Consider the following 20,142-nt stretch of genomic DNA (forward strand, 5'->3'; position numbering starts at 1 on the left):
TCAGGTCGTACTTGATGAGGCAGCCGCGAAGCGGAAGGTGCAGGCTCCGGCTGCCGTCGATGCTGGCCGTTTCACGGACGGGGCGTGCAGCAGCGCACGGCAGGACAAGTTGGAAAAAACTGCAACCAGATTAAGTGCAGGGAACAAGCAACTATAGAATTTATAAGCAGCCAAACATCATCGATGGCTCAGATTATGCTAAATTGAAGGCACATTGGCTAAATACCTATCAAGGACACACAACACCACCCGTAGCACAAAAGGTAAATAAAAATAGAATAGAATCCGTCAACAATTCAAGTATCCACCACCATTTAACCAAATTATTATGTAACCGTCACCAATTGCTTCCAAAATGTAAGGCGAATGATGAGATAAATATGCAGCATTCACCGATAGGAGTAGCATTGCGCCATAATCCAAAACTTGACAGAAAATAGCAACATCCAGGCAAAGCAAAACCCAAAGTTGACTCCCAAAGTTCTTAACTATAATATAGAAAGTGCATTAGACAACTCGAAGCGAGTAGAACTCTTTACTCCAATATCCTAAGCCTCTACTGTCTCAACTGGGGCCTCGAGCATAAGACCCTTGGTAGGGATTGCCAGGAGATCAGTGAACTGCTGGAATGGGGTCATCCTGAAGCTGGTCTCCTTCCAGAACTCAGGTGTAAGGAAACCGTAGGTCTTCATCAGGCAGTCGAAGGTTGCCTGCACATTATCAACAATAAAAGATGAAGCAAATCTTAAAGGCTGTATGTTCTTATGCAAGACAAGTTGGGAACATAACCACAGGATAAAGTTAAGTTAGCGCTATAGTGATAATATAGACTTGCAAACCAAGAATAAAGAATGTAAATAGAAACATCCCAGATAAAGGTATCTTGAATGTCAACAGAAGCACAACTGCAGCATAAAGCTAGGTTTGTGGTAACTCCAAATGCCAACAAATGACATTCTGCATGTAAAACATCCTAGGAAAGTAGACCACCAAGAAATGAAATGGAATCATGTCTAGGTACATGGAATTGTGGAATAGAACCATAACAAGAATTAGCTTAATAATAGCAACACTGTGGAGAAATTGTCTGCTGTAATTTCCTAATCATACTAACAAATTATAAAACACACATTGGTAACCACAAGCAAAGCAACAATGTCTGAACAATTTAGTTAACAGCTCCTATCCAATAAAGTGAGTACGATGAGAATCCTCATCTACAAATTGTAAACAACTCAGCATAAAACACAGCACAGGCCAAAAAAACGTACCAATCTGTAAAATATTGTAAGTTTGCAACATCAACACTACTACCTCACCGGTCTACCAATGGATTCATCAAACAGTCCTAAGTTGCTAGCATTGCAAAGGTCTAGCATCATATTAGCATTACACTACAATATTCAGATCTCAAAGTACCTTCACGAAGTTGCCAAGAGTCTTGGTGGAGCCACGGGACGAGGTGAAGACATCCTCAATGCCAGCGAACTGCAGCACCTTCTTAGGCACGCGCGCGGCGACGATGCCGGAACCCCTGGGAGCGGGCACCATGCGCACGGTGACGGAACCGCACTTGCCGGTGACCTTGCAGGGCACGGTATGCGGCTGGCCGATCTTGTTACCCCAGTACCCCCTCCTGACGGGCACGACGGAGAGCTTGGCGAGGATGATGGCGCCGCGGATGGCGGTGGCCACCTCCTTGGCGCACTTGACGCCGAGCCCGACGTGGCCGTCGCAGTCTCCGACGACGACGAAGGCCTTGAAGCGGGTGCGCTGCCCGGCGCGCGTCTGCTTCTGCACGGGCGTGATCTTCATGACCTCGTCCTTGAGCCCAGGGACGAGGGTCTCCACGATCTGGTGCTCCTTGACGGGGAGCGAGTGTAGGTAGATCTCCTCGATCTTGCTGATCTTTTGCTCCTTCACGAGGCGGCCGAGCTTGGTGACGGGGACCCACTTCTCCTCCTCCTGGCGCTGCCCGCGCCGGCCACCACGGCGCCCGCCACGGTCGCCGCGGCCGAAGCGCCGGCCGAACCCGCCGCGCTCGCCACCGCGCTCTCCGCCGCGCTCCGCCATGGCCGGGTGAAGGGTGGGGGTGGTGAGGGGGCTGCGGCGCTCCGGTGAGTGAGGGGGATGAGAATTTGGGTGCTCCGGCGGCGCGAAGAGTGGTCGATCAGAAGAGGATGAGGTATTTATCTGGACGCGGTGGAGCTAGGGTTTTGAGGATACGGAGGCCGTGGGCTGATACATGGGCCACGAATGCATTTCAGAGGCCCTTTTATGTCGTCGAGCTTTCAAGTTTCCGGCCCACCCGGCGTGTCGCCTCTGTCGGCCCGATAATAACCAGGCCTCTCTTTCTGGGCTGCGTCTGCCGCCGCAAACCGAAATGCATGAACGGGATCTAAATCTAAACAGAAAAAAAAACAATTGGCATTTCCATCCCCCGGATTTCTCCCACGACGAACAAAAGATCAGTTCAGGGAAGCAGGCCGTTAGCATCCTGCTGTCGTGATCTTGCGCCGATAAATAGAGAGGCCTGGCCTCGCTTGAGAGCACGCAGCAGCCCCGAGTCACTCCTTCATCGTTCGAATCGTGCCCTCCACCATCGACACCATGAAGCTTTTCACCGCCGCCTGCTTCGTCGTCCTCCTCCTCAACAGTAGTAATAAGCTAGTAATGCTAAAAAAACATTAGTAAGCTAGTAAATCAGTATTAGCACTGTCGATGTTACCTTAGCAGTAGCAGTAGCATCACCATCATTGTATGCAAAATTCTCATGGCATGTGTTGTGACTTGGGGGCGAAGGCAGCAGTGGGGGGCTCCAGCCCCCCTAGACCCAAAAACACCATGGAGCCCCCCCTTAGCCACCCCTTCATTTTGGAGAAGAAAAGATGAGGAAGGAGAGAAAGAAGAGAGGAAACCTTTCCGTTTGCTTTTCTTTGCTCCGTGTGAGCCTGCACTTTTACGCGCTTAAACTTCTAACGCTGGCTTTGTTTCGGTGAAATAAAGCAGGGAAACATTTTCTCTAAAAAAATGAGAGAAAAGAAGAAATCAGCCCTCCCTTTAAGAATTTCTGGATTTGCTACATCACTTGTGTGTACGTTGGCATATGTGTGTGTGCATTCGTAGGCCGTGTGGTGAATAGGGGTGAAAACGAACGGAAACGGGTGGAAAAACCCATCAACCATTTTCGTTTTTTATTATGGGAAACGGGAGCGGGAGCAGAAATAGGATATAACGGTTACAGAAATGGATGGAAACAAGAAAATCTACCGAAATACATTATTATTTAATCACCATTCACTTTGCATGAATATAGCACTAAACACTCCTTTACACACGCTATTTTTCAAAAATATAATTGATGTTTCTTGTTTCCTACGACTAAACTGTGAAGTATATGTATTGATGTTGAGAATATGAGAGAATATATGGTGTGCCTATTATTGTTTTTGGATTTTATAAATATGAGTCTAATATTGGGATTATCCCGGCTAAAACGGGATCCCACAAATATGGACAGGATACACCTTTTCTCGCTTCCCGTCTTATTTCCGTAAATACGAAAATAGACAGAATAAATTTAGAAATACGGACAAATCGGGATGGGATTTTCCCGTCAGTTTTCATCCAGAGTAGCGGAGGGCCGAGCGGTGGCCGGCGATGTGGCGACCCAGCGGCAGTTCTTGCATAGTTATAACAGTGTAGCAAGATTGATGTACCCCACGGATCCTGAAACCACATTGGTTGCATGCAAGAACTGTTCTGTTAATGAGTTCCAGGAGGATCCTCCTGATAAGCGTTTTCTGTTTCTCGTTCCCATCATCGCACTAGCCCAAAAAACTTAGCCAAGCCGAGGAAATGAATAACCCGGTCGATGTACTCCGTGGATCCTAAAACTCGTTGGGTTGCATGCGCATCCGTTCGTCTTCTCTGCTTGAATTACGATGGCATCTGTGCTTCCATCTCAATTACAAACAAGTAGAAGCGAACAAGAGATAGGCAACCGAAATTCACAAGATCACATACATTCCACGGCACGAATGCACAAGTTCTTCAGAACGCAATCAGAGAGGTACACCAGCAGTTCCCAGTTCTCACAATGCACCATGCCAAATTACCAACAGAGAAACACACGACAGTAGATCGCCGGAGCTCCCACGACCCATCAGTCCGAGCGGCGAGCCGAATCCACCGCCTACGCCTTGACGGGGAGGGGCACGACCTTGACCTGATCCAGCACGGGGCCGCACAGCGAGACGCCGTCGCTGACCTTGGTGTGGTAGTAGGAGCTGTAGAAGGTGAGCCGGGTCCGGGCGCCGCTCGCCACGAACCTGAAGCTCGCCGCCTTGAACGCGCCCTTGCCCGCGGACTCGAACGGCACCTTCTGCGTCACGTTGCCGGCGAAGGCCTCCACCAGCATGGACCCGTGGCAGCCGTTCTGGGCGTCGCCGACGGCCAAGGACAGGTTGTAGGCGCGGTTGGGCACGGTGCGGATCACCTGCGCAATGGCGCTCTCGCGGCCGGCCACCAGCTCCACGGCGTACTGCCCCGCGGGGACCGAGAAGTGGGCCGCGTCGATGAACCGCACCGCCTTGAGCGACTCGATGATCCAGCCGGGGAGCGGGGACGTCGTGTCCTTCTGCTTCGGCGGCAGGAGGACGCCAACCGACGAGTTCTTCAACACCTGCGGCCCGATCTCGAAGCCGGGGTTCTTGATGAGGTTGTCTGCATAGATGGCAAGCACGGCATTGTTTGTTTCGTCAGATCACCGGCAGCGCCATTCGAGCTCTAAGCTCTTGAAGAAGAAAAGGAGATGCGTTCCGGGCAAATCTCTCTCACCTTTGGTCGGGTACGGCGTGGGCAGCTCCTTGATGGCGACGGCGTCGAGCAGCGGGCCGCACGCGGCGTCCTCCTGCACGCCGGGGTTGGCGAACGTGACCTGCGCGACGGGGGAGGAGGCGCGGAAGCCCCAGGCCCAGGTGTCGGCGGACGCGCCGCTGTAGAGCGTGCGGACGGCGATGTCGGCGGGGGCCGAGAGCGACGGCGCCACCGCGATGCGCAGGTTCTCGTCCTGCGCGCACGTCCGCGTCGCCGCGAACGTGAGCGCGTACAGCGCGCCGGGGCGCACCGTCACGTTCTGCGACGCCGACGCGCGGCTGCCGAGGCGGAGCGCGTGCACGCCGTGCGGCACCGCGAAGAACATGCCGCCCGGCTGCGGCCCGCCGGAGACGTACTCGACGTGGCCGCGCAGCGTCCACCCCGGCAGCGAATGGCGGCCCACGATGAGGGTCTTGTTCAGCTTCCTTGGCGCCGTCTCGAAGTTGCCATTGATGAGCAGGCCTGCGCCAGCACGCGAACGCGAACAAAAATCAGATCTTTCGCTACTTCTTCTCCACTAACAATCTAAGAAAATAATTTGACCACCTAATTCCTCTTCTAATCTTGCAAAATAATCACAGCATTTTCCTTATCCTTAATCTAAAAAAAATCACAGCATTTGGCCTTTTGGGATGATACAAGAACATGAAAACCCAAAAATAACTGATGGATAGAGAAGGGTAAAATGTACTACTCCTAGAACAGTTTACTGTCCAGCACAAACATCTGTAAAGGTAAAGCTGGGGGTTTTAAGCTTGCTAGTCTTAAATCTGCTTGCAAGAATAGAACTAGAAACAGAAATGGAGCAACAAATTTAGCCCATTCTCGGTTTCCTCTACATAGACCAAAAGCAAACCTGTACAATCAAACGTACTGCATTTTCTAGCACACTGTGCAGATCTAGTAGAAGACTCCAGACAATGGCGGCGACAGGCGAAGGCAGACACAAGATTGTCAAGGATAAACAGAGTGAGATGAGACGGCAGGCGGTGCTGTTTACCTTCAGCGTCTTGAGCATGACGAGGTGCAGGGGCCGGCGGCGGAGCACTGACGGCGAGTGTGGCGAAAGCCGCGGAGAAGGAGGAGGACGAGGAGGAGAAGGAGAGGACGAACAGCAGCAGCATTCCCCAGGGAAGCTCCATTGCCAAGCTTTGCTAGTTCTGCTCTCTTTCGCTTTCCCCTTGGCTTCTTCCCGGGAGCTGCCCCTTCTTCCACCTTTTAACGAAAAGAAAGGACAACTTCAGTAAAGGCCTCCTCTGTTTGGATTTTTGCAAATGCGCGCCCTCGTTCCGCGTTCGTAAGGTGGTGCAAAGTGCAAACAACTGTGTTTGGATTCATTGATGGTGTACTTAACAAGTCAATACTAGTTGTAACTGATCAAAACAGACCAGCTAATAACGGAACAGCTTTTATAATCCAGCTAGGCAGATACTCCATTTGTTCCAAATTGTAGTTCGTTTGATTTTTTGGACTCTAAATTTGACCACTCGTCTTATTAAAAAAAATGTACAAACATTGCCAAATTTAAGTCATTCTTGAAGATCTTGTATTGAGGAAGCAACCCACAATAAAAGAAGTAATATTTTGCACAAATTTTTAAATAAGACGAGTGGTCAAACTTGGAGTCAAAAAAGTCAAACGACTTATAATTTGAAACGGAGGAAGTAGTAAATATTGCGTTAACATTTTTAAAGAGGTATTCCTAGGACTAAAAAACTAAAATACTCTTGGGCACAAATTAAAAGTCAACCACCACTGCCTAACATCTTATTTTTTGCTAGGAGTTGTGACTGTTTAGTTGGTGAAAAATTTTGGGCCAAATTTTTTGGAAAACTTTTACGACACTAATTATGAGTATTAAATATATATTAATTATAAAACTAATTACACGGATGGACGAGAAATCACGAGGTGAATCTATTAAACCTAATTAATCTATAATTAGAGATTGTTTTTTGTAGCACTACAATGTCTAATAATTATATAATTAGATTCATCTCGTGATTTTGCCCGGAGGTTATGGAATGAGTTTTGTCAGATATCCACATTTAATACTCCTAATTAGTGATCAAACGTTCAAAGTTACTATAGCTTAGGAAAAATTTTGGAAACCCTTAGCATTTCATGAGCATTACAATTATTTTGCAGCAATATATGGTTTCACATCGGTTCCAAACCAAACAGTTTTCAGTTTTCTAACAGCTTTTCTATAGCTCGCAGCAACATGCCACGGCAGCTTTTTACACAGCTACATCCCAACAAATTAAGACAAACCCTAGGATGTAAAGCAAGCGTTAGAAATCATCTATATAAGAGTAATAAAATGCTTACTAGGTGTTAACTGCAGTAAAAAAAATTTGGCTTAAATTCCCGAAACCAAGGTCTGCTCTCGAAAACTCAAGAAGCTGGAGGGCCAAAAGACAGTTGTAAGCATCTAGGCCCTCAAGGTATGTTTCGGTGATTAATGACAACCATTATTGTGACTAATGAGTTTGTGCAGCTTAAAAGATCATTATCGCTCATTTGGTCATATGTCAAAATAGGCCCCTCAATTTCGGTTATTCTAAAAGGCGATCTCGGTTTTCAACTTATATATGTCAAGGCTAAGGATCTTTCTAGTCCTAAGTGTCACAAGGTTGAGAAGGACACTTAGGTTAGTATAGGTTTTATAGTTTTGTAGTGATCGCACTATTAAGAGGGGTTAAGGCTTAGTAACTTGAGCATGGACATGGTCATTTGAAAATGGATGCACACTATGGTCACTCAGGTTTCTAGAAGTTCAAATAAGTGGTTCTCAAACTATATCTCAAGAATATTTGGATTTCACTCAAGACTCAAATCAGAAAAGACAAAATCAGAAAAAGTCTATACACCGGTTTAACCGACGCTCTCAATTTACCATACGTCGGTTAAACGAAGTCAGCAGAGTCTGGACAAATTCAATACACCGGTTAAACCGACGTGTTTGAATTTAACGTCGGTGCATTGGTCCAGAGTTGGTTTTTTCCAGGGAAATTCAAGTTCTATTCACCGGATTAACCGACGCTGTTTGAATCAAGACGTCGGTGCAATTGACCAGTGAGATGGTTTTTTCAGAGGAATTCAAAAGTTGTACTCACCGGTTAAACCGACGATAGGTTTGAGTTAACGTCGGTTCAGTTGTCCAGAGACTTGATTTTTCAGTGGTTCAGTGGACAACTACACTCACCGGTTAAACCGATGCTACGTCGGTTAATCTGCCCCAGTTGTAACGGCTAGTTTTCAGAAGAGGCAGTTTACATTCACCGGTTAAACCGACGATGACAATAGGGGGTACGTCGGATTAACCGACGCTACGCAGTTTTCTGGCAGCTTTTCTCCAACGGCTCTATTTGTGTGAGCTGCCTATATATACCCCTCCAATGGGTCATTTCGCCCACTCTTGACACCAGGCAACATCCAAACACTCATACCATAGTCAAGAGCCACCTTGAGCTTCATCATTCACATACTTGTGCTTTCAATCAATCAAGAAGCAAGATTAAGGACTTGAGTAGAGAGAAGCTAGTGTGCATCCGTTCTTGGTGATCGGTTCTTGCTCAAGTGAAGGCCTTAGCTTGTTACTCTTGGTGATTGGCATCACCTAGGCGATCTTGGTGATCGAGGTGTTTCTCGCGGAGCTTGCCAAGGATTGTGGGAGCCCGGAGAAGAAGATTGTACGTGGCTTGATCTCCACCACGCCGGGATGGTGAACGGAGACTCTTAGTGAGCGCCCAAGTCTCGGTGACATGGGAGGTGACAAGACTCTTAGTGAGTGTCACAACGTGGATTAGGGGTGTGTGCCAACACATCGACACCACGGGAAAAATCCGGTTGTCTCTTGCACTCTCTTTCATTTCAAGCACTTACTTTCATGCTTTCTTTCATGTGCTTGACCCTAGAGATCATAGCTTAGCTCTACCTTGCTTAGTTTCATATCTTTGTTAGCTTGTGTAGTTTGCTTTGTTTAGCCGGTTGGTGAATTGAGCCTTACTAGCCTTGCATAGGTTAAGGTTGTTTTATTGCTTTAGAATTTTGAAAAAGGCCCAATTCACCCCCCCTCTTGGTCCATCGATCCTTACAATTGGTATCAGAGCCTCGTTGCTCATTTGGATCATTAGGCTTCACCGCCTAGAGCTATGGCCAAGATGGGAGGTTCGCCGCCTCACTTCGAGGGCAAGAACTTTGCCTATTGGAAAGTTCGTATGGCCGCATACCTTGATGCGATTGCCCCCGAAGTGTGGTTGGCAACAAAGACCGGGTTCACCGGAACTCCCACCACGGAGCAATTAAAATGGAATGCAAAGGCTAGAAATGCAATTTTCGAAGCCATTAGTGAGGAAGTCTTTGCTAGAGTAAATGGCATGGACTTAGCAAGTGATATATGGAAAGAGCTAATTGAAATTCATGAAGGCTCCACAAAAGTCCGAGAACAAAAATATCACTTGTTTAGAGCAAAATATGATTCTTTTAAAATGCTTGCTCATGAAAATTGCAATGATATGTATTCCCGCTTGAATGTCATTGTCAAGGACATTAATGCTCTTGAAGTTTCCAAAATTGACAGTGGCTCCATCAACCGCAAGATTCTCATGCTCCTTCCGAAGCCCAAGTACAACATTATCAATGCTATGCTTCAAAAGGAGAATCTTGATACAATGGAAGTGGGAGAGCTTGTGGGCGAAATTCGCGCTCATGAAATGAGTATCCTTGGTATGACCGAAGAGCCAACAACAAGCAAGTCAATTGCTCTCAAAACCAAGGCTAACAAATCCCGCAAGATCAAGATTGTCAAGCAAGAATCTAGCTCAAGCAATGAAGAAGAAGATCATCATGAAAGCTCATCCGATGATGAAGAAGATGGGGAACTTGCTCTCATGATGAGAAAGTTCACACGCTTGAGCGACAAGATAAAAAAGAAGGGTTACAACTTTGACCCCAAAAGAAGGATGTTCCGGTATAGGGAAGATGTCAAGTACAAAACATGCTACAATTGTGGGGAAAAAGGACACATCTCTCCCGATTGCCCCAAACCGGACAAGAGAAAGAAGGATAACAAAGGCAAACATCGCCATGATTCAAGCGATGATGAAGAAGATGAGAAGAAAAACAAGAACAAGAAGCTTGAGAAGAAGAAGAGCCATGACAAGAAGACCAAGCTCTTCCCAAAGAAGAAAGGGCACACCAAGAGAAGCTTCTTGGTGGAAAAACAAGAATGGGTGACCGATGTCTCATCAAGCGAAGATTCAAGTGATGAAGAAGACATAGTCACCATCGCCCTCACAAATGAAGAACCATCACTACCTCCACCTCCAATGTGCCTCATGGCAAAAGGTAACACCAAGGTATGTGAGGTAGATAGTGAAGATGAAAGTGATGAAGAGCTTGATCCTTATGAATTCACTAATCTCATTAATGAGTACACATCCGTCATCAAGAGGGAAAAGGGCAAAGTCAAGATTCTTGAGAGCACTCATGCCAAGTTAGAGCTTGCCCACTCCGACTTGCTTGGCAAGTACAATGACTTGCTCAAAAAGCACAATGAGTCACTTGTACTTGCTAAGCAAGTTGAAGAGAGCCACAAAAAGCTTAAACAAGAGCATAGGGAGTTGGCTCACAAATATCAAGAACTTGAATTTGCCTATGAAGCAATTGACCCAAGTCTTGAGAACTTTGCTCATGAAACTATTGAGAAGGTCAATGCTTCTACTTCATGTGATGACCTACTTATTAATGCAAATGCCACTAATGCTTTGCCCAAGCTTGTACCTTCTAGGGAAAAGGAATTGATGGATCAAGTGGCAAGCCTCAAGAGTAGTGTGGAGAAGCTCTCAAGAGGAGAATACATCCATAAGGAAATTCTCTTCAACAATGCACGTGACTATGGCAAGAGAGGTCTTGGTTCATTTCCGGAGCCAAATCAAGGCACTACTCCTTCTCCGGAGATCAAGATTAGCTTCATCAAGGAAGTTGGATCATATTGCCAACATTGCCAAGTCACCGGGCACCACACTAGGGAGTGCACTTTACCATCACGTCCTCTTCCTAATTTACCCAAGAATTACTCTTCAATGTTTCAAAATAATCATTTTCTCTTGAGTAAAGTGAAGGGCAAGGTGAAGGCCAAGTTTATTGGCAAACTCACTAAGGAGTCAAAGAAAAAGCTCCCCAAGCAACTTTGGGTCCCAAAAGCTCTTGTCACACATGTGCAAGGCCCAAAGCTTGTTTGGGTTCCCAAAACTCAAAAGTGAATTCTCATGTGTGTAGGTGAACTACAAAGCCGGTGGAAAACATTGGGTACTTGATAGCGGTTGCTCTCAACACATGACCGGCAATGATAGCATGTTCACCTCTCTTGAAGACCCCGGCGATCATGAACATGTCACCTATGGTGATAACTCAAGGGGGAAAGTCTTAGGTTTGGGTAGAATAGCTATCTCTAAAGATTTATCTATTTCAAATGTTTTGTTTGTAGAAGCACTTAGTTTTAATCTTATTTCTATTGCTCAATTGTGTGATCTTGGACTAACGTGTACCTTTGACAAGAATGGTGTTGTAGTAACTCTTGAAGAAGACAAGTCAATGGTATTCACGGGGTTTAGGCATGGCAACATCTATTTAGTGGACTTCTCTTCAAAGCAAACAAGTACCATGACATGCCTCTTCACCAAGTCTTCTCTTGGGTGGCTTTGGCATAGAAGAATTGCTCATATTGGCATGAGCAACCTCAAGAAAGCCCACAAGAGAGGGATGATCACCGGCTTGAAGGATGTCACGTTTGACAAGAACAAGCTATGTAAAGCATGTCAAGCCGGGAAGCAAGTTGCAACACATCATCCCATCAAGACGATGTTGTCTACCTCCAAGCCTCTCGAGCTACTTCACATGGATCTCTTTGGTCCAACTACATACAAGAGCATTGGTGGTAACCTCTATTGCCTAGTAATTGTTGATGATTTTTCACGTTACACTTGGGTTATGTTTCTAGGCGATAAGGGTGAAACTCCGGAAATCTTCAAGACCTTTGCAAGAAGAGCTCAAAGGGAGTACAACTCCCCAATTGTGAAGATCCGGAGTGACAACGGCACCGAGTTCAAGAACATGAAGATTGAAGAATGGTGCGATGAAGAGGGCATCAAGCATGAGTTTTCCGCCACCTACACGCCTCAACAAAATGGAGTGGTGGAAAGAAAGAACAAGACTCTCATCACCCTAGCTAGAGCAATGTTGGATGATTATGGCACGTCCGAGAAGTTTTGGGCGGAAGCAATCAACACGGCGTGTCATGCATCCAACCGAGTATATCCTCACCGACTCCTCAAGAAAACTCCATATGAGCTCATCACCGGGAAGAAACCAAATATATCATACTTTCGAGTCTTTGGTTGCAAATGCTTCATCTATAAGAAGAAAAGGCTCGGTAAGTTTGAAAGTAGATGTGATGAAGGTTTCTTTCTTGGTTATGCATCAAACTCCAAAGCATATAGAGTATTCAATCAAACCTCCGGGTTAGTTGAAGAAACATGTGATGTAGAGTTTGATGAATCTAATGGCTCCCAAGAGGAGGTTGTTGGCTATGAGAATGTAGGTGATGAGGAGATTGATGAAGCTTTGAAGAATATGTCCATTGGGGATATCAAGCCGGAAGAGGTGCATGAAGACAATGATCAAGGGGGAGGACCTTCCTCATCTACACCAAGCACCTCCACGGCGCCCCAAGTGGATGAAGATCAAGAAAAAGATGATACACAACCTCAAGAAGATGTGCCAACGCCAACACCCCAAGTTCAAGAACAAGAAGAGCAAAGTGTTCCACCACAAGCACAAGTCACTCATGATCCACCCCAACAAGCATCAACGCAAGTACCGCTAGTGAAGCATGGTCGGATCTCCAAGGATCATCCAATTGATCAAATCATTGGTAGTCCTTCCAAGGGAGTAAGAACTCGCTCTAAACATGCTTCATTTTGCGAACATCACTCGTTTGTTTCTTGTATTGAACCCACTAGCATAGAGGAAGCACTTGAGGACTCGGATTGGGTGATGGCCATGCAAGAAGAGTTGAACAACTTCACCCGTAATGAAGTTTGGGTCCTCGAAGCTCCTCCGAAAGACAAGAACATCATCGGCACCAAGTGGGTCTTTCGAAACAAGCAAGATGAACATGGGGTGGTGATACGCAACAAAGCAAGACTTGTGGCAAAAGGGTTCTCTCAAGTCGAAGGTTTGGATTTTGGTGAAACTTTTGCTCCGGTCGCAAGACTTGAAGCTATCCGTATCCTTCTTGCTTACTCTTCACATCATAACATTAAGTTGTATCAAATGGATGTGAAAAGTGCATTCTTAAATGGCGTTATTAACGAACTTGTTTATGTTGAGCAACCTCCCGGGTTTGAAGATCCGAGGAATCCTAACCATGTTTATAGGTTGCACAAGGCACTCTATGGGCTCAAACAAGCTCCAAGGGCTTGGTATGAGAGGCTTCGTGACTTCCTAATCATGCAAGGCTTCAAGATCGGGAGGGTGGACACCACGTTGTTCACAAAAGACGTCAACGGGGATCTTTTCATTTGTCAAATTTATGTTGACGATATTATTTTTGGCTCAACTAATGATTTACTAAGCCATGAGTTTGCTACCATGATGTCTAGGGAATTCGAGATGTCCATGATTGGCGAATTGACCTTCTTCCTTGGTTTTCAAGTCAAACAAATGAAGGAAGGGACATTCATCCATCAAGAAAAATATACTAAAGATATCTTGAAGAAGTTCAAGATGGATGAGTGCAAGCCAATCAAGACACCCATGGCAACCAATGGGCATCTCGACTTGGATGTGGACGGTAAACCGGTTGATCAATCCCTCTATCGTTCAATGATAGGGTCTTTGCTTTACCTTACCGCATCTAGGCCCGATATAATGTTTAGTGTGTGCTTGTGTGCCCGCTTTCAAGCTAACCCAAAGGAGTCACACCTTTCGGCTGTGAATAGGATCCTTCGGTATCTCAAGCACACCCCTAGCATAGGCTTGTGGTACCCCAAAGGCGCTAGTTTAGATCTCTTGGGATACTCGGATTCGGATTTTGCCGGAAGCCGTGTGGATCGCAAGAGTACCTCCGGGGGTTGCCACTTGCTTGGGCGTTCTCTAGTTTCTTGGTCGAGTAAGAAGCAAAATTCCGTGGCTTTGTCCACCGCGGAAGCGGAATATATAGCGGCCGGTGCATGTTGTGCCCAAATCCTATATATGAAGCAAACCCTTTTGGACTTTGGTGTGAAACTAGATAGGATCCCACTCCTTTGTGACAATGAAAGTGCCGTAAAAATTGCCAAAAATCCGGTTCAACACTCTCACACAAAGCACATTGATATTCGCCATCACTTCTTGCGTGATCACGAAGCCAAGGGGGACATTTCCCTTCAAGGTGTGAGATCCGAGGAGCAATTGGCGGATATATTCACAAAACCTCTAGACGAGAGTACCTTTGTTAGGCTAAGAAATGAGCTCAATGTGTTAGATGCGGCAAACGTCATGTAAGTTGCCATGTCATATAGAAAAATGCATACATATAGGACACTTGTCTAACCATGGTAAGATAGTGATGAGCAAGGGTTTAGCTAGAGGTGGTGGTCCACTTGTTTTCCTCTAGGCTTGTAGAAAGGCTCATCATGAAGAAGCTTCCCGTGGGTTCAAACTTGACAAGTAGATCTTAATTTCTTGTTATGCATTTCTTGTCATATAGGTGTGCACTTCATGTTTATTATACTTTCGCATGTGGTTGTAGTTTGCATCATCATTGCATGCGTAAGGGTCACAAAGGAGATCACTTGATGAAAATGAGAATTGTTTTCATATACAAGATCTTAATTCATGAAAAGTGAAAAGAGCAAAGTGTTAGGTGCGTTATTGCCTAGTGAGCAATGTCATGATGAGTTTGAAGCTTTCTATCTTCAATATTCCTATGACATGGCTCATACATTTTATTTGGCGCTTTGTCTCTCTTGCGGCTTTTCCTTGTGTTTAAAAAGAAATTTATTTAAGCAAGTGTGCTATCCTATTTATTTTGAGGGGTAAAGTCGCCTATGCAAGTCCATTAACTTGAGTTTATTTGAATTTTATAAGTTTATTGGACTTAGCATAGAAGAGTGAGCTGAGTGTGGGGTTTTTGGCTTCACCGGTTAAACCGACGTTCAATGGAGCATCATCATCGGTTTAACCGGCGTTACTAAGTTTTGTCTCAGCTCAGTCAAGTTTCAGGCGTTCAACCGGCGTATACAAAAGTCAGAGCATCGGATCAACCGGTGATAGTAAATGCAAATCAGACCTAGCAATCAACCGATGTTTTGATTTATCAACCGACGAGTATACTCTTGACATCATCGGTTCAACCGGCGTTCAGTTTCAGATCTACAGAAGCCTCGGGTGAACTACACCGACGCAATCGACCGGTGTTCTAAACCTAGTCATCGGATTAACCGGTGTTAAGGAAATTCGTGGGGCCCGTCTGTCATATGTGAGTCTTGCTCGAGCCGCCGCCTCTCTTCCTTCTCTGTTTCACCCGCGTCCCTCCATCTCGAACCGCCGCCGTGCGCCATCCGCGCCGCCGCTCGCCTGCAAGACCACCGTCGCCGCTCCGCCACAGCCCACGCGCCGCCGTGCGCCATCCGCGCCGCCGCCCGCCTGCACGTCGAAGTCGCCGCCGCTGCGCCCTCGCGCTCGCCCAGCGCCGCCCGTGCGCGCCTGCGCCGCCGCCTGCGCGCGTAGCCGCCGCCGCCGCCGCTCCACGCTACTCCACGCCGCTCCACGCCGCCACTGCCGGGCGCCGCCGTGCTCCACGCCTCCACGCCGCAGCCGCAGCCACGCCGCAGCAGCACCCGATCAGAAGCTCGCCAGGTGCTCGACGATTTGCCTGAGCTGCCTTTTTCGCGCCGCGTTCGTGTTTCGCACACCGTCAGTCGAGATGGGTCGCGAGAAGAGGAAAGGGAAGGAAGTTGTGGTCGAGAAGCCCGCTCGCAAGCGGACTCGTGCAGAGAAGGAGGCCGAGAGGGCCGAGATGGTGGCCAAGGCCGCCGAGGAGCAGGCATCAGGCCGCGCTCGTCCGTTCCAGATCAGGGAGGACCCCAGAGGCAGAGGCAGAGGCAGAGGCAGGGGCATGGGCAGAGTGAGAGGTGCCAGGGCCACCAGAGCCGCGACAGCAGCAGCAGCAGAGTCAGATCAGTCAGATACAGCTGCAGATTCAGATTCAGAGGCAGAGCAGTCCGAGCAGTCTCAGGGGCAGAGCACACAGGAGTCACCGACTCTACGACGGTCTGGCCGCACTCGGCAGACATCCCCAGCAGCAGAGACTTCACCAGCGACCGAGCGTCGCACTGGACCGAGGACGCGAGGAGGTCACCAGCCACAGGAGCCTCGCAGGTCCACAGCTGCAGCAGGAGCAGCTCGTAGAGCCGAGGCCCTAGAGGCCGAGCGCGCAGTGTTCCGTATGGACACTGTTGTGCGTCTGGAGCCAGGTGTGCTGCTCCAGAACTTGACCCGAGCCAATGCGGCCAAGGTCAAGAGGCTCAGGTGGAGTGTTGACGAGGAGGTCTGGTTCCCGGTGACCCGAGACAGCAGAGTCGACAGGAGGTTCTGGACTTTGCTACAGGCCAGTTTCTACGAGACCTACCAGAGGCGGGGCCACCGGATCTTTCAGCACAGGGTTCTTGACTGGGTCTCACTGAGGACAGCCGCAGGGGGAGCAGATGTGAGAGCACACTTTGCTCACTTCAGAGGTCTGCCTAGACTGCTAGAGATGGAGCAGAACCGTTATATCGAGGACTGGGTCAGAGTGTTCTATGCTACAGCTTGGATAGCCCCCGAGCGCAGAGCTGTACACTTCATGTTTGGAGGGCAGGACTTTGGTTTGTCGAGGGCGACCATTGCTGGTATTCTTGGAGTTGACCTGGTCGACGTCTCGCTGCACGAGAGGGTTTACGGGGACTCAGATCCACCCCGCAGGGCGATGGTTGGCGGGATTGCTCCTTCTCACGAGGCGATCACTCAGTGCTTCCGCCAGCCGTTCCCAGCCTCTTACGCCAGAGTGCCGAGCTTGCTGACCCCAGAGGCTTACGCAGTACACATGGCCCTCCGGAGGACTTTGCTACCGAGGAGTGGCTACCCAGAGGGGTTTACGGGACTGCAGCAGCTCCTGCTTCTACACATCCTCACTCACGAGCCCTTTGACATAGTTGACTTTATTTTGGCTGAGATCGAGGATGTGATCACTGATGGGATGGGTGTGGTGCGACAGTTTCCCTATGCGCACTGGATCAGTTACATATGCTCTATGATAGTGCCAGCAGAGTCACCCATCAGTGCCCCTTACCGTCACGACGAGGCTCCCAGGTTCCCTGTCTACCGACCCACGGCTCCACAGGACAGGAGGAGGGGCAGACACGCAGATAGAGCAGCGATGGCTCGACTGTCACCGGAGGTTCAGGCACGAGTGGCAGAGGAGGATGAGGCACTCCTAGCAGCAGAGGCACAACTTCCCGGGGGAGATGATGAGATTCACTGGTCTGAGCTTGAGTCAGACTCCTCCGACGACGTTGAGTACTTTCCTTCAGCTGCCCCAGCCAGTCACGATCACGAGGCAGGAGGTTCAGGACAGCCAGCACCTCCGACTTCAGCAGCTGCTACAGTCTCTGAGTCTCAGGTGACTCAGCCGTCCGAGCTCACTTCACTATTACAGCAGCTCGTGACCCAGCAGAGAGAGGACAGGCTTGCTCAGGAGGAGGCCAGGAGAGCCCATGAGGCTCAGATTGCTGCTATTCAGAGAGAGGCAGCCCGAGAGCGTGCAGCGACAGAGGAGCGTTTTGTCGGCCTCATTGACAGAGTTTCACAGAGGACAGACGCTCAGTTCCAGCAGATGCAGCAGGGCATGATGGCGATGTTCGGGATGATCTCCCAGCTTTACTCTCACACCGGACTCGCCCCACAGCAGCAGCAGCCCGGACTTCAGGGTGTAGGAGCACCTCAGCTTGCCGTCACACCAGCTCCTCCTCCTCCAGCTCCTACTGCAGCTCCAGCTACCTCAGCGACACCGGAGACCACGTTCTCGATGTCAGCACTCTTTGGGTCTGCCGGTCGTCCGCTCTTTTCACCACTGCCGGCGACCACACTCTTTCAGGACTCACCGCCAGCGGTTCAGTCGGTCGCCCTCCCCTCCTCACTTCAGGCAGCACCTTCAGGGGGAGGAGCAGTAGAGGAGTCCCTGCTTCCACAGTCGACGCAGCCGGCAGCCTCAGCAGTCACCTCTTCAGAGATTGATACTTCTTCTGCTGACCCGGTTACGACTTCTACGGATCCTCTACCAGGCAGTGCCAGCACGAGAGCCTCCACGACAGTTACTCCCCCAGTGAGCTCAGACCCAGACCAGCAGCTTCCGTCTGTCACCGAGGGTGAGAGTTCTCCGTCCGACGACGACGACCCGGACCGCTTCGTCGCCGTACCACGACAGCACGACCCGTAGCTCGCCTTTTTGGTGTTTTGATGCCAAAGGGGGAGAGGTGTTAGGGGGAGCACCAGAGTTAGGGGGAGGGTAGAGCTAGAGAGTAGAGCTAGAGAGAGCTCGTAGTTATCAGGACTTTGTTTCTTTGTATCACATTTGGTGTTAATTCATGGATATGTACATTTGTCGCTTGAGTATGCCGTTCTTTGAGACATATCTATGGATTTCGTTTGAGCCTTTGAGCTCTTTGGTCCTGCTTTCGAGTTTGCTTGTGTTTATCCTGTTTTATCTTTCTCGCTCTCTCGTTATTTATGTTTGTGTTGTCATCAATCACCAAAAAGGGGGAGATTGTAAGCATCTAGGCCCTCAAGGTATGTTTCGGTGATTAATGACAACCATTATTGTGACTAATGAGTTTGTGCAGCTTAAAAGATCATTATCGCTCATTTGGTCATATGTCAAAAGAGGCCCCTCAATTTCGGTTATTCTAAAAGGCGATCTCGGTTTTCAACTTATATATGTCAAGGCTAAGGATCTTTCTAGTCCTAAGTGTCACAAGGTTGAGAAGGACACTTAGGTTAGTATAGGTTTTATAGTTTTGTAGTGATCGCACTATTAAGAGGGGTTAAGGCTTAGTAACTTGAGCATGGACATGGTCATTTGAAAATGGATGCACACTATGGTCACTCAGGTTTCTAGAAGTTCAAATAAGTGGTTCTCAAACTATATCTCAAGAATATTTGGATTTCACTCAAGACTCAAATCAGAAAAGACAAAATCAGAAAAAGTCTATACACCGGTTTAACCGACGCTCTCAATTTACCATACGTCGGTTAAACGAAGTCAGCAGAGTCTGGACAAATTCAATACACCGGTTAAACCGACGTGTTTGAATTTAACGTCGGTGCATTGGTCCAGAGTTGGTTTTTTCCAGGGAAATTCAAGTTCTATTCACCGGATTAACCGACGCTGTTTGAATCAAGACGTCGGTGCAATTGACCAGTGAGATGGTTTTTTCAGAGGAATTCAAAAGTTGTACTCACCGGTTAAACCGACGATAGGTTTGAGTTAACGTCGGTGCAGTTGTCCAGAGACTTGATTTTTCAGTGGTTCAGTGGACAACTACACTCACCGGTTAAACCGATGCTACGTCGGTTAATCTGCCCCAGTTGTAACGGCTAGTTTTCAGAAGAGGCAGTTTACATTCACCGGTTAAACCGACGATGACAATAGGGGGTACGTCAGATTAACCGACGCTACGCAGTTTTCTGGCAGCTTTTCTCCAACGGCTCTATTTGTGTGAGCTGCCTATATATACCCCTCCAATGGGTCATTTCGCCCACTCTTGACACCAGGCAACATCCAAACACTCATACCATAGTCAAGAGCCACCTTGAGCTTCATCATTCACATACTTGTGCTTTCAATCAATCAAGAAGCAAGATTAAGGACTTGAGTAGAGAGAAACTAGTGTGCATCCGTTCTTGGTGATCGGTTCTTGCTCAAGTGAAGGCCTTAGCTTGTTACTCTTGGTGATTGGCATCACCTAGGCGATCTTGGTGATCGAGGTGTTTCTCGCGGAGCTTGCCAAGGATTGTGGGAGCCCGGAGAAGAAGATTGTACGTGGCTTGATCTCCACCACGCCGGGATGGTGAACGGAGACTCTTAGTGAGCGCCCAAGTCTCGGTGACATGGGAGGTGACAAGACTCTTAGTGAGTGTCACAACGTGGATTAGGGGTGTGTGCCAACACATCGACAC

General features: G+C 48.2%; 2 protein-coding genes across 2 annotated transcripts; both read right to left on the reverse strand.

Moving 5' to 3' along the window:
* Positions 1-301: 301 nt before the first annotated feature.
* Positions 302-2,170, reverse strand: LOC120691208 (40S ribosomal protein S2-4-like). The gene is made up of 2 exons (XM_039974227.1): positions 1,420-2,170; positions 302-710 (listed from the first exon to the last, which is right to left on the reverse strand). The coding sequence occupies exons 1-2, from the start codon at positions 2,071-2,073 to the stop codon at positions 549-551; spliced, it is 816 nt and encodes a 271-aa protein (XP_039830161.1). The 5' UTR covers positions 2,074-2,170; the 3' UTR covers positions 302-548.
* Positions 2,171-3,993: 1,823 nt separating this feature from the next.
* LOC120692083 lies at positions 3,994-6,101 on the reverse strand. The gene is made up of 3 exons (XM_039975298.1): positions 5,879-6,101; positions 4,840-5,340; positions 3,994-4,725 (listed from the first exon to the last, which is right to left on the reverse strand). Exons 1-3 carry the CDS (start codon positions 6,018-6,020, stop codon positions 4,196-4,198), a joined length of 1,173 nt encoding a protein of 390 aa, XP_039831232.1. The 5' UTR covers positions 6,021-6,101; the 3' UTR covers positions 3,994-4,195.
* Between the last annotated feature and the right edge of the window lie 14,041 nt (positions 6,102-20,142).

Source organism: Panicum virgatum, chromosome 9N (genome assembly GCF_016808335.1).
Source record: "Panicum virgatum strain AP13 chromosome 9N, P.virgatum_v5, whole genome shotgun sequence".
Lineage (NCBI taxonomy): Eukaryota > Viridiplantae > Streptophyta > Magnoliopsida > Poales > Poaceae > Panicum > Panicum virgatum.